Source organism: Sturnira hondurensis, unplaced genomic scaffold (assembly GCF_014824575.4).
Source record: "Sturnira hondurensis isolate 20B ecotype Veracruz unplaced genomic scaffold, ASM1482457v3 Scaffold0021555, whole genome shotgun sequence".
NCBI classification, from domain to species: Eukaryota; Metazoa; Chordata; class Mammalia; order Chiroptera; family Phyllostomidae; genus Sturnira; species Sturnira hondurensis.
Genome location: NW_028094186.1, coordinates 1,047,334 through 1,072,970, shown reverse-complemented (window position 1 = coordinate 1,072,970; position 25,637 = coordinate 1,047,334). Strand labels below are relative to the sequence as shown.

General features: G+C 54.3%; 2 protein-coding genes and 1 non-coding gene across 8 annotated transcripts; 2 read left to right on the top strand and 1 right to left on the bottom strand.

Annotated features, from left to right (window-relative positions):
- The first annotated feature begins 114 nt into the window (after positions 1 to 114).
- SH3BGRL3 (SH3 domain binding glutamate rich protein like 3) lies at positions 115 to 1,587 on the top strand. Its single transcript, XM_037032744.1, has 3 exons — positions 115 to 278; positions 860 to 1,027; positions 1,147 to 1,587. Exons 1-3 carry the CDS (start codon positions 231 to 233, stop codon positions 1,210 to 1,212), a joined length of 282 nt encoding a protein of 93 aa, XP_036888639.1. The 5' UTR covers positions 115 to 230; the 3' UTR covers positions 1,213 to 1,587.
- A 714-nt stretch (positions 1,588 to 2,301) lies between these two features.
- UBXN11 (UBX domain protein 11) lies at positions 2,302 to 23,868 on the bottom strand. 6 transcript variants are annotated; one of them, XM_037032737.1, is made up of 15 exons: positions 23,812 to 23,868; positions 20,130 to 20,232; positions 19,134 to 19,162; positions 18,405 to 18,503; positions 15,885 to 15,982; positions 15,352 to 15,406; positions 14,813 to 14,889; positions 12,129 to 12,255; positions 5,805 to 6,019; positions 5,458 to 5,535; positions 4,389 to 4,506; positions 4,156 to 4,259; positions 2,789 to 2,862; positions 2,578 to 2,718; positions 2,302 to 2,497 (listed from the first exon to the last, which is right to left on the bottom strand). In XM_037032737.1, exons 2-15 carry the CDS (start codon positions 20,198 to 20,200, stop codon positions 2,350 to 2,352), a joined length of 1,434 nt encoding a protein of 477 aa, XP_036888632.1. In that variant the 5' UTR covers positions 20,201 to 20,232; positions 23,812 to 23,868; the 3' UTR covers positions 2,302 to 2,349. The 6 variants fall into 6 exon arrangements, with proteins under 6 accessions (XP_036888632.1, XP_036888633.1, XP_036888637.1 ...); XM_037032739.1 differs by having other exon boundaries at positions 2,381 to 2,497; positions 2,604 to 2,718; XM_037032738.1 differs by lacking the exon at positions 18,405 to 18,503.
- Positions 3,423 to 3,551, top strand: LOC118977873 (small nucleolar RNA SNORA51). The gene has a single exon (XR_005064629.1). It is a non-coding gene; the product is annotated as a small nucleolar RNA SNORA51 (small nucleolar RNA).
- Positions 23,869 to 25,637: the final 1,769 nt, after the last annotated feature.

The following is a 25,637-nucleotide window of genomic DNA, read 5'->3' as shown; positions in this document are numbered from 1 at the left end:
GGCCCTGGCGGGGATGGAGGGGACCTGCGTGCGAGGGGCGGGTAGCACAAGCCCGGCCCCGGCCCCGCCCCTGCCCGCGCTGCCCATTGGTCCTGAGAGCGGTGACTCGTGGGCTGAGCAGGAAGGAAACCGCTCCCCGAGTGAGCGGCGGCGTCGTCTCCAGGCCGTGCAGCTGCTGCTACCGCCGCTCGTCCGCCAGCCGCTCATCCGCCAGTCGTTTCACCGGCAGCATGAGTGGACTGCGTGTCTACAGCACGTCGGTCACCGGGTCCCGCGAAGTGAGTGCGTGCCTGGGGCCCACGCTGGGGAGAAAGCGAGGGCACCCGGATCCGCCCCCAGGGTGAGGGCGGGCCGGGGGCTGGGAGGCTCGGCCTCCGGGTTTGGGTCCCATCCTGAACGCCTTCATTGGGTATCCTGGGGCCTCTGCAGCCCCAGCAGGAACTGCCCACCTCCAACCAGTGTCACTCAGACACTCATTCCCTGCACCCCCCCTACCAGGATGCCCCACACTGCTTCCTTATCTTGCCCTTCCTCTTCTCCACCGCGTGTACCTGGGATGGGATGGCCCCCTACCAGCCTGTACTCGGGCCTGCCCTGGTTGCCATGGATCTACCTACTCTGAACTTCACCCCACTTCCCTTTACTCTGACTTACCTCCCCTTGGTCAGTGGTCCCTCTCATTCCACAGCCCTGAAAGCCTGACTCATCCTTAAAAGTCCCAGTAGCAAGAACCCTCCCCCACAGTGCAGAGGGAGAAGTGGGGGAACAAAAGCTCCTGGTCACAGTCCCTGTTTTCCCAGGGTTTCCCCTCTAAGCCCTCCAGCCTGCTCCCCGAACCCTGCCTTCCTCCTGCCCCCAGATCAAATCCCAGCAGAGTGAGGTGACCCGAATCCTAGATGGAAAGCGCATCCAGTACCAGCTAGTGGACATCTCCCAGGACAACGCCCTGCGGGATGAGATGCGAGCCTTGGCGGGCAATCCCAAGGCCACCCCACCCCAGATTGTCAACGGAGACCAATACTGTGGGGTACGAGCCTGGGAGTTGGGGTGGGGGGGGTGTGGTAGTCTGACTTCCATTCAGGCGAAGTCAGACCTGAGACAGTGCACCATCACTCAGGTGAGCCCCTCTCTCATCCCCTCCCCCAGGACTATGAGCTCTTTGTGGAGGCTGTGGAACAAAACACGCTGCAGGAGTTCCTGAAACTGGCCTGAGCCAAGCCCCAGCTGGCCAACTACTCCGTCACCACATCCCTCCAGCCCCCAGCCATTGTGGGCCATGAAGGACCTTGTGACCAACCCCTTTATTCCTAACCTTCTGACCTTGGAGCCCTGCTCTCCAACTGAAGCCTAGCCTCCTATTCCCTCTCCTCGATTCAGAGGCAACATTCCTTACCCAGTAGTCTCAGAAATTATCTTAAACAACAGCCCAACTGCCGGCTGTCTCAGCCTGGCCCTGGGGCTGCCACCCTGCCTGGCACTGGCTGATGGGCACCTTTGTTGGTTCCATTAGCCAGGGCCCTGCCAAAGGCCCCGCAGTCCCCAACCTGGGAGCACCCTACAGATGATTAAATGTCCCATTCCATTGGCGCCTTGTCTGTCTGGTGTTGCCTAGACATCCTGAGTTCCTGCGCTGAGCAAGGCTGGTAGATGTAAGTCTGCTGAGGCTGTGCTCCTGTGGGGAGGTCGGTTGAGCTGTCCCCTGTGTGGCACTTGTGTGAGATAGTGCATGTGTTTGGATATATGTCCAGCACACATCTGTGTGGACCAGTGGTTTCTGCAGTGTGGGTAGGTGTCCTTCCAGTTCTCGTGCATGTGATGATACATCTGTGCCTTGGCGTGTACTGTACATTTGCATGTCTGTCAGTAATGTGGCTGGGCCATGTGGCTGCCTGCCTGTGTTCCAGCAGATTGGCTAAGTGTGGGCGTGTCATGGGAATCGGTACACAGCCGAAGTTCTGCCAGTTTGGGGACAGTGGCTTTGTGCACAGTGTCAAGGAAGCTTTCCACATATTTATGGTTCTGTGCATATCTGTGCACAGGGATCTGCTAGCTACACACTTGCCCATGAGGCTCTGCCGCCCCAGCTGAGCCAGTGCTGGAGCCAGCCTTCCCTACGCAGGAGCGGCTTAACCCTTCTGTGGAGAAAGAGGAACCTGGAGACAAAGCCCCACGCCTAGGCCTGCCAGCTGGGGCTCGAGTTACAGAGGGCGGGTCAGCACCGCCCCCTCCCCGGCCCAGCTGGGCCCCAGCCTTCCTTGGAGCCCAGCTGGGCTGCCCCACAGAGGAGCCTCTCTGAGCAGCAGCTGGTTAGGGGCGGGTGCTTTATTGGGATTGGTGGCCGGGTTGAAGTCAGGGGGCAGGTGGCAGAGCCCGGCGCGCACGCAGTAGCAGAACTGCATTGGGCACCAGTCCTGCGGCCTGCAGCGTGAGCGAGTCATCGTCATAGACTGTGGGCGGGAACGTACAGAAGATCTCAAAGGTGTTTGCATCCGTGGCCCTGAGGACCCAGCAGAATGGATCAGCCGGGGTCTTGGGACCAGACCCCCACTGCAGCTGCCAGCCCGGCCTCACACCCACCTGGCCTGTGCGAGCAGATCACGCACATCGCCGACAGTGTCCTCAGGCCGCATCAGCAGCAGGAAGGCCTGCTCACCATCCTCAGACTTGATGCGCAGCATAGAGAGCCGGGGAGCAGGCGACTCTGGTGACTCCTGGATCCTGTGGGCCCAGAGGTGGTCGGTGCCCCCAAGGTCCAGCCCCCAGGTCCTCACCTCCGCTCTGCCCTCACCTCTTGTTCTCTGCAGCCAGGGCAGGTGTCTCCACCACTATCTCCTGGACCGGGACAGGCCATGGGCAGCAGCTCTGGAAAGCATCAATGGACTGTGGACAGAGTGCTGAACTCTGCTAGTCATGTCCCAAACCCAGCCCTTAGTGAGGGCTTGTTCATGACCAGGGATTGCCAAAACCAATGAGTCTAAGGAGGAGGTGGGGGTGTTCTGTGCGAAGGAGTTTCAAGGAAATGGAAGGGAAGCTTTGAGGTTCCAAAGTCTAGTGGGGGAAAGAGAACCCCGCACGGATGATGACCAGGCGGGATGCCTGGCCCAGCGGGGGTCAGGGAAGACCTCCCTAGGGAAATGACACCTGAGTGGTGACTGGAGGAAGAGGAAGAGTCCTTAAAAATGGAATGGGGGCAAGGATACTCCCGGCAGCATGGGCAAAGGTCCCCAGGTCAGAGAGGAGGTGATACATCTGGGAAAGTGTCAGCAGTTTGTGGGACAAGTTGGGAATCAAGTTGGACTGGAAGAAAGAAAAGGTTGGGGGCGGTGGCTGGGGTCAAGAGCTTGGCTTTACCAAGAACCTCTACTAGAAGGTTTCAACCAGAAAGAGCCAAGACCCAATTTACAATTTTAAAAGTGGAGGCTGGCCTCCTAGTGCTCCCCACAAGCCATGTTCTTACACTGACTACAGAACGAAGAGGCAGAGTGAAGGCACCCAGGGAACGCCTCAGCTCAGGCCCTTTGCCTGGTCTGTATTGTGAATGGGGGATATGGAAAAAAAATAAAAATAAGAGCAGAGGCTTCTTAGGGGAGGGTTGTTGGCAGGGCCGCTGCAGTTTTCTGGGAGAGACATCCTGGAGCCTAGACTAGGATGGTGGGAATGTAGAGAAGGCATAGACTCAGATGCTCTGGATATCGACAGGCCAGACAGGACTTGGCCGTGTGGGACGAAGCGGGTAGAGTGCTGGAAAAGTGAGGCTTGGTACCTTTAACAAGTAGAGACATGGGAGGAGTGAGGAACGGATGACGAGTTCTGTGAGGGCCAGGAAGTGATCTCCAGAACCAAACTGGATTTTTGGTCTGGACTTTGAGGGGGTGGCCTGGGCCTTGGGCCCACTTCTGGCCTAAAAAGATCTGGACTTCCCCTCTTACAGCCACACCCTGGCCAACCCAGCTGCTCTCTGGGTCCCAGCCCAGAGCCCTCGACAGCTCCAGTTTCCAGGAGACAGTAGGACAGCTCCATGACACCCATCTGTCCATGCAGGCCCTCCTCAGGCACCCCCAAGTCAGCCTCCACTCAAACTACTGCTCTGGTAGGCTGGGCCAGGGTTGATAGTAAAGCCCCCAAGAAGACTGGGGGAGCCAGGACTGGCCTCACCTGCAGGGTGTCCCGGATAGGGCCCCGGATGTCAATCACCTCGCCTTGACGGATCACAAATTTGGGGAGCCTGTTCAGAAACTTCTCTGCAGTCATCTTGGAGCCTGCGGGGAGGGCATCGAGATGCTTGGGTGGGGAGGGTGGGTATCTGTGAGTGATGGTGGAGGAGGCCACCTGGAGCTTGTCCTGTACAGCATCCCCGCCACCTGGCTCAGCCTCATGGCCGAGCTCACCTGGGTGCTCCACTGTGACTGAGGGCTTTCGAATCCTCTGCCAGCCCACCACTCGGCCCTCGCCTGGAAATGGGTCCAGCCTATTCTCTGGGTAGACCTGGTTGCGCAGGTCACTCACCTGGCAAGAAGGGAGACAGCGGTGGGCCCGGCTCTTCAGCCCTGGCTCCACCCCCACCCCTACTTGCCCAAGCCTCAGGAATGGACCCACGGGACAGTCTGATGCAATTCCCTCTACAGGTGATGAAACTGGGGCCCTGGGACAGAGCAAGAGAAGAGCTGTAGTTTGTACTATTGCACACGTGGGCCCTGCTCATCCTGCAAGCAGCCCTCACTGAAGCCACAGTTCTGAGGTCCTCCACAGAGAGCCCCTTTCAGGAGCCCACAGGGAAGACAGCGATGAGGGTACTCAGAGAGGACAAAGCCCTAGTGTGGGCTGCAGTGCGGACCCCACCATTCTACATGTCACCACCTCACTTGTCCCCATCAAGACACCTCCTGGACCCCTGTCTTGGCATGGGCCCCCATTCATGACTCAAGCTGTGAGTGGCACACGCCTTCATTGTGGAACTAACACCCCCCCCACACACTGTCTCCTGTGCTCCCATCACAGCACCCTTCATCCTACACACCCACAGGGGACCAGCCCCANTCTGCCCCCCCCCCCCCCCCCACTATGGCACTACCTTCCAGCCCAACCAGATGGCTCCAGGAGCCTTTAGGGGAAGCCAGGTCACCTTTGTAGACTCCTCAGGGACCCCAGGCAGTCAAGTTGTCTCAAATGCTGGAGGAGGGGCAGTGATCCCACATCTGAGGGCTGTGCCTTCAGGGTGTCAGCAGGGGGCGCTGCCTGCTGCTTAGTCACGGGCTGTCTGGGCGATGGCAGCCACCCCCTCCCTTCCCAGCCATACTTCAGGCTCACCCTTCTCTTCAAGGTCATCAGACTGAGGTCCCCTGGGGTGGGGCACTTGCTTCAAGCCTCAGATTGAGTAATGCCTGAAGAAGCTGTCCCCACCACCTTGCAAAATCCCCACACAGGGAGTCCTGACTGGTTTGAGGCGCAGCTCATCACCTTAAAAGGGCCCCCATCAGGGTACAGGCGCTGGAGCTCTGAGGGGAAGAAGCCATCCAATATGTCTCGGAGGCAGCGCTGCAGGAGGGAGAAGAAGGGTAACGACTGGCCAGGCCTATGTGGTGACCCCCACCCTACTTCCTGTCTGGATGGCAGGCCGTGGGCCTCAGGCTTACCCAGTGTGTCAGTCTCTGGCCCAGGACCTGACAGTGGTGGAAGTGGGGGGCTCTGCAATCCTGCATGGGTCTGAGTGCCCATAGCAGGTAGACTGGTCCCCGCCACCTCCAATTAATGATGAACAGAGTGGGGAGCACCTCAGGCCTGTCTTCCCTCTCCCCCACTCCTACCTGTGTGGCAGGATCATGGAACGGCCGGAAGGGCCCATCAAACATCATGATGCCATTCCGGTACAGCTTCAGTGGGATGGGCTCAAGGACACAGAGCTGCGCTCCACTGGGCATTGGCGTCCCTTGGGTACCATCGTCTACCACCAGCTCACTGAGGTCCTTCAGGCTAGCCAGCAGCCTATCAAAGTCCACCTCAGGGGGCACCAGTGAGTCCCCTGGTAAAGAAGACAGACACCCATGAGCCTCTCTTCTTGACTGCAGTGTGTCCTAGCAGCCCTGGCTTCCATGTACCCCCCTTGATGGGCAGTGGCTTTGGCATCTCTTCAAGTGGCCACCTGAGGAGGAGGAAGGACAACTAACACTAGATGATAATAATAGCCATCTTTTATTGAGGGTAACTGTGTGCTAGGGGGGAAATATCTATTAACCTAGTCTCTCTTCATCCCAACCCTATGCCGTGGGGCTATAATCAGTCCCATTTTTCAGATGAGGAAACTGATTAGGGAAGATTAATGGTATGCCTAGGGATTCACAGAATAAGTGGCAAGAGCAGGATCTGATTGGTCTGTGTCCGGTGCTGGGTTAGCTGCTGGATTCCAAAAAGATGACCATGTAAGGGCCAGTAGGAACAAGCACTCTGTCTGTTACTTATTGTTCCCAACTCTACCTGGCAAAAGACAGGCCTCGGGCCAACCCAGAGGCTATGAGGTGGGGATTACTGACTTCCATTTTACACACAAGGAAACAGGCCCACAGGGATGAAAAATGACTTGCCCCAGGCCCCCTGGCAAGTCAGAGGAGGGGCTGACTCTAGAGTCTGTTTCTCCCACCCGTCTGCATTATCAGGAGGAAGAGGTTGGACTAAGGACACAGGGCTACTAAGGAGGATGTCGGGACAGCTGCTGAACAGAACAGATGTGGGGCAGATCTTCGGTTGTGCAACTATTTCTGGGTCACAGACCCCTCTGAGAAGCTGACAGACGCTCTGGCCTTCAAATCTGAAAAAATGTGCTGCACGTACAGCTGTGGGTCAGCCTCGGGCGGTGCAGATGGGGTGGCGAGACAGCCACGACAGATGCCAGGGCAGAAAGCTGGTGGGGGGCTGGTGGGGGACAGGCCAGGGAGCCGGTCTCAGTCCTCAAAGGGACCTGGCTTCCAAGGAAGTCATCTGTTAGGGTGTAATCCCCACCAAACACCAGAGGCTTTCTGGGCCTTCCTGGAAGATGTTTGTCACCAGGACAGACAGTTTGCCCCAGGATGTGGGTCAGGGCTCCGGGGACCTAATTCCTTTCCCCACAATGGTTACAGTGGCTGTACCTGGGGGAAGTACAGATGGGGGTGGCCATTTCCTGTTGCCTTTGTACTGTTGAAACAGTCTACTCCAGCGGTCCTTCCCTTTCCCCTACAATTTCCACTGCTCTAGGGGCCGCCCCTGCCCCATCTCCTCCTGGAGTCCCTGAGATTCCCAAGATAAACAGAACACAGCATGCCCGGTATGAGTCAGAACAATGTCAAGACACTATTTTCCTTTAACAACTATGTTCAGAACACATGGCTTAACCTAAAAATAACAACAGAAAAGCCCACCTTCAACATCTGCCCTGGTCCCTACATTCCTACTGATGAGGAAAGTGAGGCCTAGAAAGGTGAGAGCAAGACGACTTGGTCCAAGCAGACCCCACCAAGCAGAGCCAGAAAAACCACTCCACAGGCTGACCGCTGCCACAGCTGCTTCCCCGAGCCAGGGCTTTTTGTGGGAGCTCACGGGACATGGGGTGGTCGCCAGAGGAAGGGGCAGGCGGAAGCCCAGGGAAGGATGGCAAGAAGAAATGAAAGGGAAAAGAAGTTTGCTGAGAAAATCAGCCCAAAGGCCCTTGGCAAGTGAGGTAGTGCATGGCAAAGTGAAGTCAGTCAGGGTGGGCTGGCAGGCTGCAGCACAGCTAGGGTGAGGCAGGGAGCCCCTGAGAAGAACCTGTAGCTCTGGGCAAAGCAGGGCTGGAAAAAAAAACAAGGCAGGAAGAGCTTGGCATGACTACCAGCCTGCAGGGAGTGCTCAACAGAACAGTGCAGCTGGGCCCCCCTGGGGTAAATAACGCAGGGCCGAGCTCAGGTGAGGCATGCCCTCTGAGCTGCAGCTTTCCTTTCCGTGGAATGGGCAGCTAACAGGAACCGGCATCCGCCCACTGCGGATGACTCAGTGTTGACTTCATCTGCAGCTCCCTGAATGGCGCGGTCTCGCCCATTTTACAGATGGGATATCGGGCCTTGGAAGGCAACATGCCCCAGGCCTGGAGCTGGCTGGATCCTGGTGACTCTAAGCTTCTGTTCTTTTTTTTTTTTTTTTAAGATTTTATTTGTTTATTTATTTTTAGACAGAGGGGAAGGGAGGGAGAAAGAGAGGGAGAGAAACATCAATGTGTGGTTGCCTCTCACATGCCCCTCACTGGGGACCTGACTCATAACCCAGGCAGGTGCCCAGACTGGGAATCAACCAGTGACCCTCTGGTTCACAGGCCGGCACTAAGTCCCCTGAACCGCACCAGCCAGGACTAAGCTTCTGTTCCCAGGGTGCACACAGGCTGCGTCTCAGTGTTGGTTCTTCAGATAATGCTCATTGGCACTCCTCTCCAAGGAGAGATGCAGCGCAGCAAGGTCTTCTCTGAGGCCTCATTCAACTTGGAGGGCCCATGGCTTTATTAAAAATAGTAGTAGGCAGGCATGGAGATCAAGTCTAAACTCCTCGGCCCAACTTTGGAGTCCCTCAGAGCCTGGGCTCCCCAGCCTCCCCTCAGTACGGTCCCCCTTCACACCCTGGAGACACAGTGCCAAGGCTACTGCTTCCGAACTGTGTGATCCTGGGCAAGTGGGCTGACCTCTCTGGGGTTCGGCTTCCTCTTCTATAAAATCAGACCAGTAACAGTCCCCACGTCACAGCGCTGCTATGAGGAAGTGCCTGGCCACTAAGGTGCTGTCACTAACCCCCATCCNTTTTTTTTTTTTTTTTAAGATTTTATTTGTTTATTTATTTTTAGACAGAGGGGAAGGGAGGGAGAAAGAGAGGGAGAGAAACATCAATGTGTGGTTGCCTCTCACATGCCCCTCACTGGGGACCTGACTCATAACCCAGGCAGGTGCCCAGACTGGGAATCAACCAGTGACCCTCTGGTTCACAGGCCGGCACTAAGTCCCCTGAACCGCACCAGCCAGGGCTAAGCTTCTGTTCCCAGGGTGCACACAGGCTGCGTCTCAGTGTTGGTTCTTCAGATAATGCTCATTGGCACTCCTCTCCAAGGAGAGATGCAGCGCAGCAAGGTCTTCTCTGAGGCCTCATTCAACTTGGAGGGCCCATGGCTTTATTAAAAATAGTAGTAGGCAGGCATGGAGATCAAGTCTAAACTCCTCGGCCCAACTTTGGAGTCCCTCAGAGCCTGGGCTCCCCAGCCTCCCCTCAGTACGGTCCCCCTTCACACCCTGGAGACGCAGCGCCAAGGCTACTGCTTCAGAACTGTGTGATCCTGGGCAAGTGGGCTGACCTCTCTGGGGTTCGGCTTCCTCTTCTATAAAATCAGACCAGTAACAGTCCCCACGTCACAGGGCTGCTATGAGGAAGTGCCTGGCCACTAAGGTGCTGTCACTAACCCCCATCCTCTTGCTCATTGCTGGGCTCAGGATGTCTTTTCACCATCTACCCAGAGGGGCCTTGCTAAAACCTCACCCCCTGAGGCTGGGCCCCTGTTCTTCCTGGGTTTCTGGAGCCCTTGAGCCACTTCCTTGGTCCCTTGTCAACAGGCTGTTGTCATTTTGTTTGACTTTCCAACCACACCAAACCCTTCTTGAACCCAGGCTAGAGCATCTAACCGCAGGCCTGGCCAGGAGTGGCTACTCAAGAAGGCTGAATTGGATACCTCCCTCTATCCTGCTATCCAGCAAATATGTCTGGAGCACCCATGCTCTGCTAGGCCCAGAGAACCATGGCCATGCCCATACCCAGAGTCCTGTCCTCTTTGGGCTCATACTTGAGTGAAGGAGATAGGGTGAAAAACAGTGACCATGGCATACAGTAGGTGCCACTGTGGGGGATGTGGCGCCCCTGCCCCACCATCACTATCAGCCAGAGAGTGGCAGGCCTGCACCAGGACGGTTCCTCGCACCTTCGCTGGGAGCACCATCTCCACTGTGAAATGTCAAGGTAGTGCCCAAGACACCCCAGCATGGCCTGGCCCCACCACCTCAAGCAAAGTCTGTTGAACAGGAAGTGGACCCATTATTTCCCCAAACCTGCCAGTCACAGCCTGCTCTGGGGACTTCACCTACATTCACTCTGCTCTGCCAGGGCCACAAGCAAACCTGCGGCCCCTACTGTCGAGCATCGCTGCCGGCTTGCCCCAGTGTGCTCTGATCACCCAGGCCTGGGTGCCTGGGTGCCACCCGCCAATCACGTGTATGTGCACTGGCCCTGGCCTACACTCCCTCCACACTGTGCTGGGTACTCCGGGACATCCCAGGGCTACACAACAATGGCTCGTGGCCATTGAAGCATCGACCTGCAAGAACACGCCCCATGCACTATGGTATTTGCTGCTCTTGGCAGCCTGAGGGGTCAGTCATTTCAGAGAGGAGGACTCCGATGCACAGGCCCTTTCCATGTGCGGAGGTGGTGGTGTAGGTGGCACACACCTGGCCCAGAGCAGGCGCTCCATGAGCGCTGGCTCCATGGCTTCTGCTGAAGCCAGTCAGGTTCTAGCTGAGCTTCAAAAGAGGGGAGAAATGGGGGGAAGGCACTTTAGGGGACATAGCACTGGCCTGAGCGGGGGCGAGTGACGGAAGAGCCGGCCTGCTTGGGGTCTAGGTCAGGCCATTTCCAGGGACTAGAGAGCAGCCTAAGGACAAGTGGAGCTGCTGCAGCCTATGGAGTGAGCACGGCTTATTGTGCAGGGAAGGGAGGCGGTTCCCACCCAATCATAGCAGCCCAGGGCTTGGGGAGAAGGGTGATAGCGGGGAGGTGGTGACTGGCAGGGTAAGCGGGACATGTAGGAGGGCAGGACCTTAATGACAGGGAAAGTGAGGAGTTCAGAAGGGGACAGGGAAGTAGTGAGGAACTCAGCCCTGAGGCTCAATACCTGTTGTGACCAGAACAGGACTGTCCCCTTTGTGTCTCCGAATACCCTGAAGCACCTGGCACCCATCCCACCTGAGTTCTCAATATACTGGTGGGAAGGGGTGAATCATCCGGCCTGAGGCCAGGCCCTTGAAAGGTTCCCCCGTCCTCCTGGGTCCTCTTCCCTAAGGCAGGACTCCAAGCTCTGGAACGTTTAATCAGCCCCAGCACAGATGCCCTGGCTCACCATTTACTGGCCAGGTGCCCCAGGGCCCGAGGGGCCTGGTATGCACCCCTCAGAGGAAGAACTGTAGCAGCGGAACAGGGGAGAGGCGAGCTTTGCGGATCCAAGGGGCCCTCGGGACAGGGGCGGTCTGGAATCTGGGGACGAGGCAGTAGGGGGAGGACACGAAGAAGCAAGGAAAGAGGGGAGTCAGCTATAAATGAAAAGCGGCTGTAAATGAAAAACATGTCTTTCTTTTGGCAGAAGAGCTAAGAGCTAAGTGGAGGCAACCACCTCCACTCTTTGAAAAGAACGGACCTAGCTTTCAGAAGCAGCCAGTTGTTCAGACCTACAAACTACTCTCTGGGGTGCAGACCTCGAGATACTGGCAGTCGGAGTAAAAATAAAAAATGGTGCTGGCCGGGTACCTCGGTCCTGACACGCCAAGGTTGCAGGTTTGATCCTGGGTCAGGGCACAAACAAGCAACCAGTGAGTGCATGAGTAAGTGACACAACAATCAGTGTTTCTCTCTCCTTTCCTCTCTTGTTTTTTTTAAGTCCCACAGAAGCAGGTAGATTTCAATAGTCTGGCTAAAAATGAACATGAAAAGGGACCCAGAGAGGGATCCAGCTTCCAAAGCAGAGGGACTGCTTTTGAAGGCAATAGCTTTTAGATGGATGGCATTTTAGAAACTATGGTGCCTGAGAAAAATGAGGTCTTGTTACATCTTATATCTCTGGGTCTTTGAAAGATGAGCAAGCAGAGAGAGAGTCTGAAGCAAGACCAGAGGAAGAAAGTGGTGGCAGGTTAGGGGGGCAGTGATGCAGGCCAAGGCCTTTGCGGCCTGCCCTGTGTCAGTAGCAAGGTGTGGATGTCTCAAAGCGCCTCGTGCCTGGAGACAGGGGTGTGAATAACACGTGACCTCTGGACAGCTTCTGGCCCAATGGAAGCTGCTGCAGAATTCCTTTTGCAGGAGGGGCTGGGGTGAGCCCCCTACTCTACCTGGCTTCCAGAACTTGTTGGCCTTCATCCAGTCCCTCTTGTCATCCTCTGAGCCTGTACTGTCCTCTGAGTCCTCCTGGTCCGTGGGTTCACCCACCCAAAGCAGGCCATAGTCACCGAGGAACCTCTGGAGAGGGAGATGCCAAGGGCACTGTCAGCTCAGTCCATTCCCAGGGAAGAGGTGGCATCTGCCCAGGCCCCAGCCTCGGGTCCCAGAGCTGACCGGGCAGAGGGGATGGGCCCAGGGGTCTTGGCCACTTTCTGGCTGTGAACTTGGGAAGTCACTTCACGTCCCAAGCCTCAGGCTCCTCCTTATACAATGCAACAGTGCCTTCCCCACAGGCTTGTGAGCAGGACTCTGGAAGACAATTCATGTCCAGCACCTAACACAGAGCCCACACCAGAACTCACTGAAGGTAGCCATTGCAGTGGTGGGAAACCACGTGGGCCTGGCCTGAGTTGGAGGAGGGGCAGGGACACCCGGCTCCGTGGGACTGAGAGGATGTGGCCACCCTCTCAGCGCCTCCCTGGGGCTGGGTCTCACGTCTCTGCCACAGGAAAAATTCTGATTTGTCTATACTTCCTTTGCTGGGCCCTCCTCTCCCTTTCTCCCCTCAATCCACTGCTTATGTGCAGCCACCACCAAGCTGCCCAGTGCTGGACCCAGCACGTTTGTCTTTATCCCCCGTAACATATTGTTTTCAGTTTCATGTTTCCAGCCATTAGATGTCTAACAGGGAGCTCAAAATGAACTTGACCCAAATGGTCCCCACTCCCTGCCCCTACCTCCCAAACCTCCTCCACTCCAGGCCTCCCGCAGTCGTCCACCTAAGGCCTCATCCGTGACCCACTCCCCTCTCTGCCTGCCCAAGATCTTCAACACCTCTGGGTGCCACCTCCAAAGCAGGTTCAGACCCACCCACTCGACTCTCTCCTCTGCTGCCACTCTCGTTCAAGCCTCGGTCACCTCCTTCCTGGACAATTCAGCCTCCCCCCATCCACTGCTCCCACTGAAACCTTCCTGTGGTTCCCAATTCCTGCAGAACTGAATCCAACCTCACACAGTGGGTGGTACCCCGCTGCCCCTGTCACGTGCTTCCTGCAGCCTCTGCTGGCTCTCCCTCTTGCTCCCACAAACACCCCACCACGAGCCACGTTTCTGTGGCGGCGGGTGGAGCTTCTCATCTCTTCGGCGTAGATCCTATCTTTCCCTGGTCCCCTTGCATCCTCTACAACTCAGGTGGCAAACGCAAGGCCCACGGGCCGAATCCCACCCTCCACCTTGTTTTATCCAGCCCGGCACCTTGTTTCTACTCAGTGGCAGCGCTGAGCTCTCGTTTAACTGTTAAGGAGTAATTATATTTATACGGCCCTAAAATTACATTTGGCCCTTTGAAGACTACCGAGAGGCTATGGCCCCTGGTGAAAATGAGTTTGGTGCCCCGGGCTAGACTTCTTGTTATGTATCACCCCACAAAGTGGAACAAACCCCAGCTTGTCTCTATTGGGTTGCCCACTGAGTATTTCATCTCATCTCTGTACTCGTGTTATTTTTCTGTGCACTTGTTCATGTCTCTGTCCCTTCCAGGCTTTTTGTCTCATGAGGGCAGGGGCCATCTACATCCCCATACCTGGGACACAGGGGATACTCCTTATGAGTTTGTTACACTAATGAAGCAGTCAGTGTGTGACCACTGTGAACCCAGGGGCTGCCTCTGACCCCCTCGGCCAGCCCCGGGGCTGCAGGCATTCCCCGCAGGCTGCCAGGGAGCAGCGCTTGGTCTCCCCACAGTCCCAGGTATGAATGGGCGGCAGAGGGTGGGGTCGGGCGTCGTGAGGAGGGCCCTCAGCTACAGCCGCAGCTTGGGGGTTTGCTGTTGTGGTCTTAAATTTGGTTGGGGCTTTGGAACACACCCTGCACAGAGAGAGAAGGTAGACCCCAGGAAGGGCTTCTGGTGGGGCCAGCGAGGAAGTGAGGGCACTGATAGAGCATGTCCCCCAGGACCCTCCCTTAAACGTAGGGCCCTTCCTGTTTGAGGCTTGCTGTATGAATGGGGGCAAGGAAAGTGACACAGGGGCACTGAGATGCCAAAATCAGAGGCAGGGGATGGCAGTGACCAATCAGTGAACATGTATGGGCGGGTGCCACGCCAGGTCCTGGACCTGCAACAAACAAACCAGAGGAAATCGCCCCTCCCCCCATGGAGTTCATGTCCCTGAGGGGAAGACACAGGGCACTAAGGAAGCACAGGACAGAGAGCCCGCCCTGGTCAGAGTCTGAGAGCAGCTCCTGGGGAAGGGCCCCCACCTGATTTGAGACTGAGGATGAGTGAAAACTCACCAGGGGGAGGTGGGAAAAAAACATTTCAGGCAGAAGAATCAGCATGGGCCAAAGCTCTGAGGTGAGAAAGCGCTCAGTGTGGTCAAACAACCAGAGGCAGGGCTCAGGGCTGGAGGGGAGAGTTGCTCAAGGAGAAACTCTAGAGGAAACTGCAGAGGAGGCCCAGGCAGGAAGGAGTGTGCCCCGCCCTGGACACCTTTCTGACTCTTTCACCTCCAGGTTAGCCCTGAGCAGGGAGACCAGAGCAGGGCCCAGGGTTGGGAAGTGGGAGGAGGGGACCCCACGAGGAGGGCTCTGACCCAGTTCCCCAGGGGCAGGCAGCCCTGGCTGCTGCCTCTCTCACCTCCATCTCCCCGACCTGCCGCTGCAGCTTCATGCACATCGTCTCCAGCTCCTCCTGCCGCTGCAGGGACATCTGGCCTTCGGGAGAGATGGGAAGGGGTTCCGCTGCCCCAGCCTGGGGGCTGCCAGGCTACCTTGACCAGAGGTCTGCCTTCAGGGTCATATGAAGCAGCTGTCCCTTGAGAACTTGAGGGATCCCCTGAGAACCACCTCTCGCCTCTCTTCCTGACCCTGACAGGGGCTGCCCTCCTGACTGAGGAGGTCGCCGTCCTCCTGGAGCAAGTTTCCTGAGGAGGCAGCGTTTCCTCCACATTTTCGATGGAGCACTGTGTGATCAGGGCTGGGCTGCACCTGCACTCAAAGGACTCAGTCCCACATAGGAGGGCACCATCCTCAGCATGTCTCTGCCCTTCTCTTCGCTCAGCTGTCCAGACCCCACAACCCAGCTTGATGCTTTGGGGCCCGGACACTGAGGGGCCAGTGGCCCAGGGCGGGTAGAATAGGAGGGCCAAGCAGCCCACTGAGACAGCCGCCTCTTACCCTTGTTCTCCTGCAGGGTCTCCACCAATTTCTCCAGGGCCCGGATCTTCCGATCCTGCAGCAACAAGATGTGCGAGTGGGTACAGACAGGCCTGGTGGTCCCAGAGCCCAGGGGAGCCCCTTCCAGAAGGGAAGATCCAGCATTTTGGCCTCTGCAGGGGCGCTAAGGAGCCTAAAGCCCCTGCCCCTGCCCTAGTTTGGCACAGCCACTGCTCCAGTATCTCCGCTGATCCCTGTGGTTCCATGGAGGCGGGGTGTGGGTGGCAACCCCCCAAGTGCCCTACAGCCCAGCAGCCACACACTCCGAGGGCCTTCCTTGCTCAGCTGGGGAGAATGCCCTCAGCCTCTCTGCTCACCCCTGTGACCTGATCAGTCCCAGGCCGCTCCTGTCCCTCAGACCAGGCAGTTTGGTGTGGGGGATGGTTCCAGCAGCCACTCACCCTGGTCTACTGCAGTGGCCTCACTGCCCACACCTGCCTGGACCCTTCCACCCTTCAGACCAGGCCCTGGCCCTCGCCCCACTGGGGTCCCACCTTGGACAGCATCTCATCAGTCTGGGCCTTCACCTGCCGCTCCAGGTCCCGCATCTTCATTGTCATGGTGGCCATCTCTGAGTTGTGGGCCGAGGGCTCTGCCAATCAGACAAAGTCTGGGAGCTCATGTCTAGAGCTGAGGCTGAGGTATGGGGTCCAGGGGAGAGGGAGAGGGGTCTCCAGGAGTGGAAATAAGAGTAATAACAACAGCTGTCACCTACATAATAGAGACCATGCCAGACACTTTTCACGTATCAGTTTATGTAATCCCCACAACATACCTGTGAGGAAGTGAACGGCTATAGGAAACTGAGGCACAGAGACATCCAGTAATTTGTCCAAGGTGTGCGGAGTAAGTGGCGTGACACGTGGGTCCCATTGCCCGAAACACTTTCAGAAAGTTCCACCTCAGTCAAATTGAACCTCTAATCTCACGCCCAGTTTACAGGAGAAAGGGGGTGGAGGAGCAAGCTCAACAGGAGACAAACCCAGCGAGGGACATGCCACAAGACAGGGGCCTGGACTTCTCAAAAAGTCAGTGCCACTTTTCAAAAAGGCGGGGAATGTTTATAAAGAAATTACAACCCAAAGCAGCACATGACCCTTGACCTGGATCGGGAGAAAAAATAACCATGAGGCGTATTTTGGGACTGGGGAAATATGAGTACAGAAGAGATGCTGGGGAGTGTGACTGAGTGCTACACGCTCTGGGCTGTGATCATGGCTATGGGCTGTGTCGCCTTGTTCCTGGGAGATGTGCACGGAAGAGTTTAGAGGTGGAACACCGTGCTGCCTCTGACCGACTTCTAAACGGTTCATCCGGAAATACATTGACATCCATACACGTGTATATGGAGAGAAAGCAGACGTGGCCAAATGACACTAAGTGCTTCTAGATGCGGGGCCTGTGGGTGTTCACTGTGCTATTATTTCAACTTTCCTATATGCTGGGAAAAATTTCAAGTTAAGAAGCTTGAAGGGGGAAAAAGAACAAACAAACAAGAGAGAGACATGGGAAGAGGCAGGCGCTCTTCTCCCCCTGATGCTGTCTTTCCACATGTGAGGCAGGAGCTGCGGCCACCACCTGCAGCCATGTGGGGCTGGCATGCCACGGGAAGCTTGGGCACGACGGAGAAACCTGACGTCGTGAGGGTGTCTTTGAGCTGCATTAACAACCCTCGGGCTGCTTCCTTAGGGATGTGGGCCGATACGCCCTCCTTTATCGTCCATGCCAGCTAAGGAAGGGCATTCTCCGATTTGTAGCTAAAAGGTTCTTCACTGACACACAGACATTTGGGGAGTGCCACACAGAGGTGGCAGCAGTGTATGAGTTCACCAACTGAGGCAGAGAGGAAAGAGAGAGGAGACCCGGCTGGAGGTCTCAGTGAAAAGCCAGGAGGATACGGAGCTAGCAAAGAGTGCTCAGAAAAAAACCTGGGAGGCAGGAAGGCATCAGGAGAGCGGTCGTGGCGGCCAAGGGCCTGGATGTTCTGAGAAGGAGGGAATGGGAAACCTGCCGTGTGGAATGCTGCTGTGCAGAGCAGAGAGGTGGGACCAGCAAGACCTTGAGGGGTTCAGACACTGGCTGAGGGGCGGTGAGGAGTGAACGGCAGGTGAGGGGTGCAGAGAGCATGCCCACAACTCTTTAAGGGGAGGAGCTGCTCATTGGGATTACTGCTAGAAGTGTCCCCAGTTTGTTTGAAGGGGATTCTGGCTTTGTGACTGCATGGCTGTGGGGCCAGGCTCTGTCTGTCTCCCTCAGCTCCCCTCCCTACCTGTTGAGTGGATGAGTGTTCAGTGGAGGAGCCCCTCACTGAATCCTCATCTCAACATGCTGACCTAGGTGCTCCCATTCCTACTCCGTAGAGGAGGAAAGGGACAGGGAGAGACAAGGAAGGGGCTTATCCATGATACACAGCTAGTGGACACTTCTAACCTCATCCCCAGCTGACTCTGACCCTGCTCAGCGCTCTGTACAGCTCACCCTGCCTGCCCAAGTCTCCCCTCTGCGGGGGCCTGATCAATCCTACCTCCTGTGGGAAGTCGCCCTGATGAGCCCCATCCCACTTTAGGTGCCTACAGGACCAGAGTGTCTCCACAGCCCTTTAGGGATGCTGTGGGCCAGATGAGAAGGGCTATCTAGCAGACCTGGGGACTTGCCCAGAGCCCTGCAAAGCTGGAAGCAGATGGCTGAAGCCAGAGCTTCACTCTCAGGACCTTCACTCCTCTGACCCTAGATTCTGGACCCACTGACATCACACTTGATGGCGCCTCCACTAGACAAAGCCTGGCCTGGGACTCTCTTGAGCTAACGGTGAGGCCCACACAGCTTTATGCCATACTAGGCCTTGAACAGGTTTTGGGGTACACGCACATGGTCATCGGCAGCCAGAAATGGGAGCAGCTGCCTCAGGCCCAGCAGGCCGGAGAGTAGGCACCATACCCTGCTGAGCCTCTCTCCTTCCCTGGGGCCCCCTCCTGCTGCTGGGAATGCAGCCCCCTTTAGGCCTCTGCTCTTACCTTGCCTACTCACAGGGGCACCTATGCCACCATAGCAGGAAGGGACAAAGATCCTTTCTTCCGAGCCCTGTCCATCATTCAGCAAGTCCACCTCATTTTCTGCAGACAAGACGCCCAGGTCACTGCACTGGCACTAAGGCCCAGAGTCAACTGGGGCTCTGGGCCCTGGCCAGGATGGAACAACCTCATGCATCCCCCAAACATATAAGGATAGAATACTGGGGATGCTGGTGAGCAAGGATCCAAACAGAACAGGCCTCTTCTCAGCATTCTCCATGCCTGGCTCCTGAATGGCCAATACCAGCCCCACAGTGGGGGCAAAGGTGGGGTTAGGATGCAAAGATCTGTCTGCAGGAATCAGAGTAGCGATGTGAGGACAGGGCCTCAGGGAGGAAAACCTATTATGGGTTAGAGGAGATTGTCAGGGGAAGGAGGGCTAGGATCTGGTCCCTCATGGATTCTTAGCACTCACCAGCCAACCGCACAGGGGTGGAGGAGTTCAAACATTAGTGATGACATCTCTGCTAAGGGCGTGGGGTCTCCTGCTAAGAGCTGCCAGGAGGAAGCCCTGTCCCCAGGAAGGGATGGCGGCTGCAGGTAAAACTGGGGTTGGGCCAGCTGCTCTGGCTAACAGAAGTGTTGGCTGTGCTCTTTCTCTCCACCTGCCCAACCACAAGGAGACGCGGCAGATGGAAGGTGAGGAGGAGATGAGGGCAGGGCCCCACTTACCGTCTCCGTAGAGTTTTATCCCTCGCCTCCTGGGAAACCGGGCAGGAAGGAGAAGGAAGGCAGACAAGTTAGGACCCCCTGAAATGTCACCAGGGGAGAGGCCCTAAGCTCCAAACCCCTAGCCAAGCCTTAAAGAGATGGAGGTTGGGCCTCTGCCTCCTGAGGATATCCACCCCCAAAGCCCATCCTGGCACTGGAACCAGACAAGGGGCAGGCTTCAAGGTATTCAACTCCTTGAGTGCCGGCCTGCGAGCGAAAGGGTCACCGGTTCAATTCCCAGTCAGGGCACATGCCTGGGTTGCGGGCCAAGTTCCTGGTTGGGGCACATGAGAGGCAACCACACATTGATGTTTCTCTCCCTCTCTTTCTCCCTCCCTTCCCCACTCTCTAAAAATAAATAAATAAAACCTTAAAAAAAAAAGAAAAGAAAAAAGAAAGGTATTCAACTCCCCCCAAAGCAGAAGGATGGAGAAGATCTGGAGCATAGAGACTTGGGTGGAAGACAAGGGTCCTCAAGTCAGGGAGTCCAGCCCCAGCTCTGCTTTGAAGTGGCTGTGAGATCCCAGCCCTGTGACTCAGCCACTCTGGATCCCCTTCAAATGACTCAAGTGATGTGCAGAAGAGAGGTTAAAAAAAAGTACTTGAAAAGATGAAAGTGCTAGACAGATGTAAAGGACTCCCTCTACACCTGAGGGAATTCGGCACGTGGCGGGGGCCCAGACCAGGTGCACTGTCAGCATTTGCAGAATTAATGAGACTGAATAAGTATACCATGCTAAGCCACTCCCACGGAGCCCAGACCTTACTAGCGGGCACCACCCAGTGTGTGCTTGGCACCATAATGTAGAGCCTCCCAGATGGTAGAGAGGTGAGGTGGCCAGGGAAAGCTACATGACTCCTTAGTGTTCCCCCAAGACACTCATTCTCTCAGTCCACAGCAGGGGTGAGGAGCAGGCAGGGGCATGGACACAAAGGCCCTGGAGGCTGGCCTCCTACCCTGAATTCACGGACTCTGACTGCAGGGGCACTCTCCGGGTCTTGCCAAGGGAGGCCAAAGGCGAGCTCATAGTTCTTCTAGACTCTAGCTGTCAGGAACTCCCTGAGTAGAAAGAAGGAAGTCAGTCCTTGGGTCATTTCCTCAGGACCAGGAAGTAGTCTGAAACTTTCTTGCACAAAGGAAGCACTGAAAAATGTGAAATATGGCTTTGACTTTTGTTGGTTTCCCTTCCTTCTCTCTTCCTTCTGGAAAGATGAATGCATGTCAGGGAAGTAATCGAAGGCCACTACTATATTCCGCGAATTAAATAGTATATTATATGACAATATCTATAAACTCTAGAACGGAAGGACCTCCATCAGGGCCTGAACTGAGTCTTTTGTTCCACTGTGGAAAGCTGCGGCACCTCTCCCCTGCCCCTGCGGCTGCCGAGCAGGGCACGCGTGCCACCTGGAGGCAGCCCCTCTGCCTTCACTCAGGAGTCGGGGACTCAGAGGACCCCTCTAAAGTCCAGGTCCAGAGTTTCCTCATATCCACTATCCAGCCTCCCAAAATGTCCCTATCCTGCCCCAGCCCCTGCTGTCTTGTCTGGGCACTGTCATGGTTTTGTGGCTAAGTGTGACAATCCCTTGTGGCTCCTTTACCAATTAACAAATGGTGTTAGAAGAATCTTAAACACAAAGCCGACATGTCATTTCCCTGCTAAAAGCTCCCAATGGCTCCTTCTCACCCACAGAAAAAAATTCGAATGTCCTTAATTTGGATGATCTGGTCCCTGCCTGTGTCTCCTGGCCCCACTCCTCCTCCTTCTACACTTCAGCCGGCCTGTACACCTCACTCGGAACTGCCGGCCTGGCCTCAAATGCACCAGGCCTTTGTGCACGTGGCCGCCAGCCGGAGCTCGGCTCCTGGAACGGTCTGCCCACTCCCAGCCACACCTCTCCCTTGACTGGGCCAATTCCTTATTTTCTCAGTCTGTTTTTGTTTGTTCTTTAGCTATATGCATATTTTCACTTTTTACTTTAAAATTACTATAGACTCACGGGAAATGAGGAAAATAGTACAAAAAGGTCTTCTGTTTCCCCCCCCCCCCCATTTATGTCACTATGTGTGCGCCCTTCTATGCATGGCATCCATGTGCAGCTTCATGGAACCGCCACCACAGTCAAGACACAGAACTGTTTTGACACACGAAGACTTCCCTCACGTTACTCCTTTACAGTCACACATGCCTTTCTCCACCACCCCTAACTCCTGGCAATCACTGCTCGGTTTTCCACCTCTACAGTTTTCTTACTTCAAGAAGGCTGTATAAATGGAATCATACAATAGGTGAGCTAAAAACAAAACAAAGCAGCTTTAGTGAAATACAGTTTACATACTTAACCCTTTTAAAGGGCACTGTTCATTGGTTCTTAATCAATATCACAGAGTGAAATCATCACCACAATCAATTTTAGGACATTTTTATTACTCTAAAAAGTCCCAGGCACTATGCAGTTAGTGACTAAGACTGCTGGGCATAACCCCCACACACACACACCTGATCACCCCTTCCTCCTCCAAACTCTTGTCACCACAATGACCACTCAAAAGAAACTAGTAGACAGTCCTGGCTGTTGCGGCTCATGGATTGAGAGCCAGCCTGCAAACCAAAGGGTCGCTGGTTCGACTCCCAGTGAGGGCATGTGCCTGAGTTTTGGGCCAGGTTTCTGATTGGAGGGGTGCATGAGAGGCAAACACACAATGATGTTTCCCTCCCTTTCTTCCTCCCTTCACCTCTGCCTAAATATAAATAAAATCTTTAAAAAAAAAATAGACAAAAGACAGAAATTAAGGCTTGGTGAGGATGTTGGACCATAATTTGTTGAACTGTAAAAATGGTGCAGCTGCTGTGGAAAACAGTCTAGCAATTCAATAAAAGACTAAACACACTTCATGGCCTAGCAATTTCATGCCTAGGCATATACTCAAGAGAAATGAAAAGTTATCTCCACACAATAACTTGTATACATGTTCACAGCAGCATTAGTCATAGCAGCTAAAAAAGTGTAAACAACCCAAATGTCAATTGACCAATGAACAAATAAACAAATGTGGTATATTTGTATAATGGAATGTTATTTGGCAGTAAAAAAGGAATGAAGTACAGTTATGCCTTGGTATTTGTTGGCTTCAAAACCTGTCAAACCCTGTACTCGTCACATTTTGATGGGAAAAAAATGTTTCAGCACCTGGTGCTTGCTAGGGACTCATCGCACTTGCTAGAACTTGTGTGAGTCAAGATGCCGTCCCACAAAAGAAAATGCTTCATCGTTGGGTGGTCATTGGTTCCAGCAATCGCCATGAGGCCCAGAACTAATGACAAGTACTAAGGTACCACTGTACATGCTACAGTGTGAATGGACCTTGAAAGCATTATGCTGAGGGAAAAGTCAGTAACAATACGTAACAAAAGGTTACGTATTGTTACCATTCCATTTATATGAAATATACAGAATGTGCATTTCATACAGTAACGAAGTAGATCAGTGTTTGCTTAGAGCTGGGGGCAGCTGTGGAATAAATGGGTCCTAACTGCTAAAGCAGGGCATCCGTTTCGCCTAACGGAAAATTCTAAAATCCTGGTGATTATTGCATAACTCTATAAATGTACTAAAAAACTATGGAACTTTACATGTTAAAGGGGTGGGTTATATTTCTATAAAACAATTGTAGAAGAAAAGGCGCTGATTCCCAAACCCAACTCAACATCTTTTCCTCAAAACAAAGTTCTTCCTACTTCCCCCATCTTAATGGGACCCAATCATCCAACCACAAATTTTTTCTCTTCTTCTTACCCTAATAATTCCATCCCATCAGGTACCACACCCTGCAGGTCAAACTCTGCAACCCTTCTCACACCTAGGTCTTCCTTTATATGCCCACTGTTGGCCATCACAGTGGGGCTTTCAGTGTCCTTTGGGACTGTCACAATTGCCCACAATTGACTTCCCTTCTTCCAGTTTCACTCCAGGCTAATCCGACACAATGTCTCCAGATCAATGTTCCCATGGATTATAGGAGACCCCTGAGTACGACGACTGTGTCCTTCCATCACTCTGGGGACTCCTGAGCACAGGGATGTGTCTCTCCTACTCCCTCAGACCTGGGGTCCCTAAGGATAGAGGCCTGTCACTTGGGGGGGCTTCCAGGGGCAAACTGTGTCTCCTCTCTTGGACCTGGGACGCTTTAAGGTTGCACTGTCTCTCGTTTAAGGCTTGGGCTTTGAGAGGAACGATGTGTACTATGCCTCTACGCCTTTGGGACCCAAGTTCAGAACTGTGCTTGACTGACATCTTTCGTCACATCTATTCGACCTGTTGGCTTCCCCCATGCCCTGGTGCTTTCCAGCGCCTACAGGGCCCGGCAAGCTGCAAACCAGCACTCCCTAGATCCCCAGCTGGAAGCGCTCTGGGAGAGACTTATTTCACCACCTAACCGCGCCCTGGGAGCCGTGTCGCTGCCTCCTGCCTCGATGCGAAGCCATGATAGGCAAGGGCCCGAATCCGAACCCAGGACGCGGGGGTCCTGCTGGGGGAGCCGGGCTGCTAGAGGAGTAGGGCCTTCGGGACTTTTGAGGCGAGGCCCCAGCATGCGTGGGGTACTCCGCGAGCAGAAAGGCCTTGGGTCGGGACTCACCACGCAGGCCCACTGAGCTGTCCCGCGGCGCCATCTTGTTGTCATTCGGTTTCCCAGGCGACCAGAACTCGTCCGCCTCTCATTGGCTAATTCGAGGGGGTGTCTGAGCAACCAGAGGCAGCAGAGGCAAGTACAGCCGTCAGTACTCAAATTCTATTGGCCCATAGAGTTTAATCTTCACCAGGGGTGTTGTAAATCCCAGAATCCACCGCTTTGAGCGTACTTAAGGTCTGCGGAAATGGAGGCTAGTTTATACCACCTGGAAGTCGAGAAAGTAGAAAAACTAGGATTGGCATCAGGAAGCTGCTGGAAGCCTCTGGACTTGAATGTGTAATGCTGAAATTGCCATCGTTTCGCTAAATTGATATTTGGAGAAATTATCCCTCTGAGCCTGTTCCCCACCTAATCAGTATTTGGTGGGGGCTGTTTTGAACATGAATTGAAACGATGCAAATACTTAATAAATATTTATTAAGTCTGAATGTCTCTGCAAACGTTTTGACTGAATGGCGCTCCGCAGGGACGCTCAAATTATAGTTCAAATTATAGGTGTAAAGTTTAGGCGAGACACTTCCAATCCCTGAGCCTCATCTGTAAAATTAAGGTGTGAGGTTAGATTAGAGCAACCAAGCAGTTCAATTAAGGGCATGCAGCATGAACTTTGGCTTCAGGGGTCCCAGCCCCTGACTTGTGTGTTCCTGGCCAAGTTGTTCACCTTAGTTTCTTCATCTATAAAATGGAGATAATACCCATCCTACAGAGTTTTTGTGAGGATTAAATGAGATAACGCAAACTACTTGTCTCAACATCCATGCAGAGTAAGTTTTAAGAAACATTTCTTGCTTTTAACTGCCATTATCTTTATCCCTCAGTCTTCAGCTGTGATGGTCTGGGGTCCTATGACTTCTGATTTCAGGAACCCACTTCTTTTTTTAAAAATATATCTTATTGATTATGCTATTACAGTTGCCCCATTCCCCGCACTTTATTCCCCTCTGCCCAGCACACATCCTCTCACCCGCATTCCCCTGCTTTAGTTCATGCCCATAGGTCGTACATATAAATTCTTTGGTTTCTACATTTCCTATACTATTCTTAACCTCCCCCTGTCTATTTTCTGCCTACCATCTATGCTACTTATTCTCCGTACCTTCTCCCCCTCACCTCCTCCCACTCTCCCACTGTAACCCTCCATGTGAGCTCCATTTCTGTGATTCTGAGGAACCCACTTCTTTATGCCTGAGCTTAACCACCAAAAACCTTTCTCTGCATGTCTCAGACTGCACTTTTTAACATTTTTCCATTTGACTCTCTAATCTACTGCATTCAGGGGAGGGCAGATTTGCCATTTATGTATTTACTGGTTGCTTCTTGTATGTGCCCTAATCCGGTGAACCACAACCTTGGTGTATCAGGAAGACGAACTGAGCATTCTTTACACACCAGCTGGAGGCTAAAGGGAGTTGCCAACTAAAGAGTGCCTTCCAAGTGCCTGCTGCCAACATTAGGAAGTTTGTAGATGAGAAAACCGAAGCTCTGAGTAGTGAAGTGACTTGCTTACTTGCTTAAGACTATGTAGGTAGAAGGCAGTAGAAGTAGATTAAAACCCAGAACTGTCTGTCTCTAGAGGCTGGGTTCTTTCTAGAAGCTTCCACTTTAGTAAAACAGGCAGGCAAAGATACGCCAAGGTGCAGGTGGTACATGCCCATTGCCAAGGAAGGGGTTCAGGTGAGAGTGTGACTGGAAGTTGGAGGTGAGAGAGTTCTCTTACTGCTGAGCTGCTCCCAGAAGTTTTCTGAGGCTTAATGTATGAGACGAGAAAGTTT

What these genes read in the sequence shown, in the direction of transcription:
- SH3BGRL3 (XM_037032744.1), top strand. Translation starts at nt 231, where the DNA reads ATGAGTGGACTGCGTGTCTACAGCACGTCGGTCACCGGGTCCCGCGAA. An exon ending in CGGTCACCGGGTCCCGCGAA is followed by an intron (nt 279 to 859) that starts GTGAGTGCGTGC and finishes TCCTGCCCCCAG; the next exon opens with ATCAAATCCCAGCAGAGTGA. An exon ending in ACGGAGACCAATACTGTGGG is followed by an intron (nt 1,028 to 1,146) that starts GTACGAGCCTGG and finishes CCCCTCCCCCAG; the next exon opens with GACTATGAGCTCTTTGTGGA.
- UBXN11 (XM_037032737.1), bottom strand. Translation starts at nt 20,200, where the DNA reads ATGAGCTCGCCTTTGGCCTCCCTTGGCAAGACCCGGAGAGTGCCCCTG. An exon ending in TCAGAGTCCGTGAATTCAGG is followed by an intron (nt 19,163 to 20,129) that starts GTAGGAGGCCAG and finishes CCGGTTTCCCAG; the next exon opens with GAGGCGAGGGATAAAACTCT. An exon ending in GATCTGCTCGCACAGGCCAG is followed by an intron (nt 2,498 to 2,577) that starts GTGGGTGTGAGG and finishes CTGGGTCCTCAG; the next exon opens with GGCCACGGATGCAAACACCT.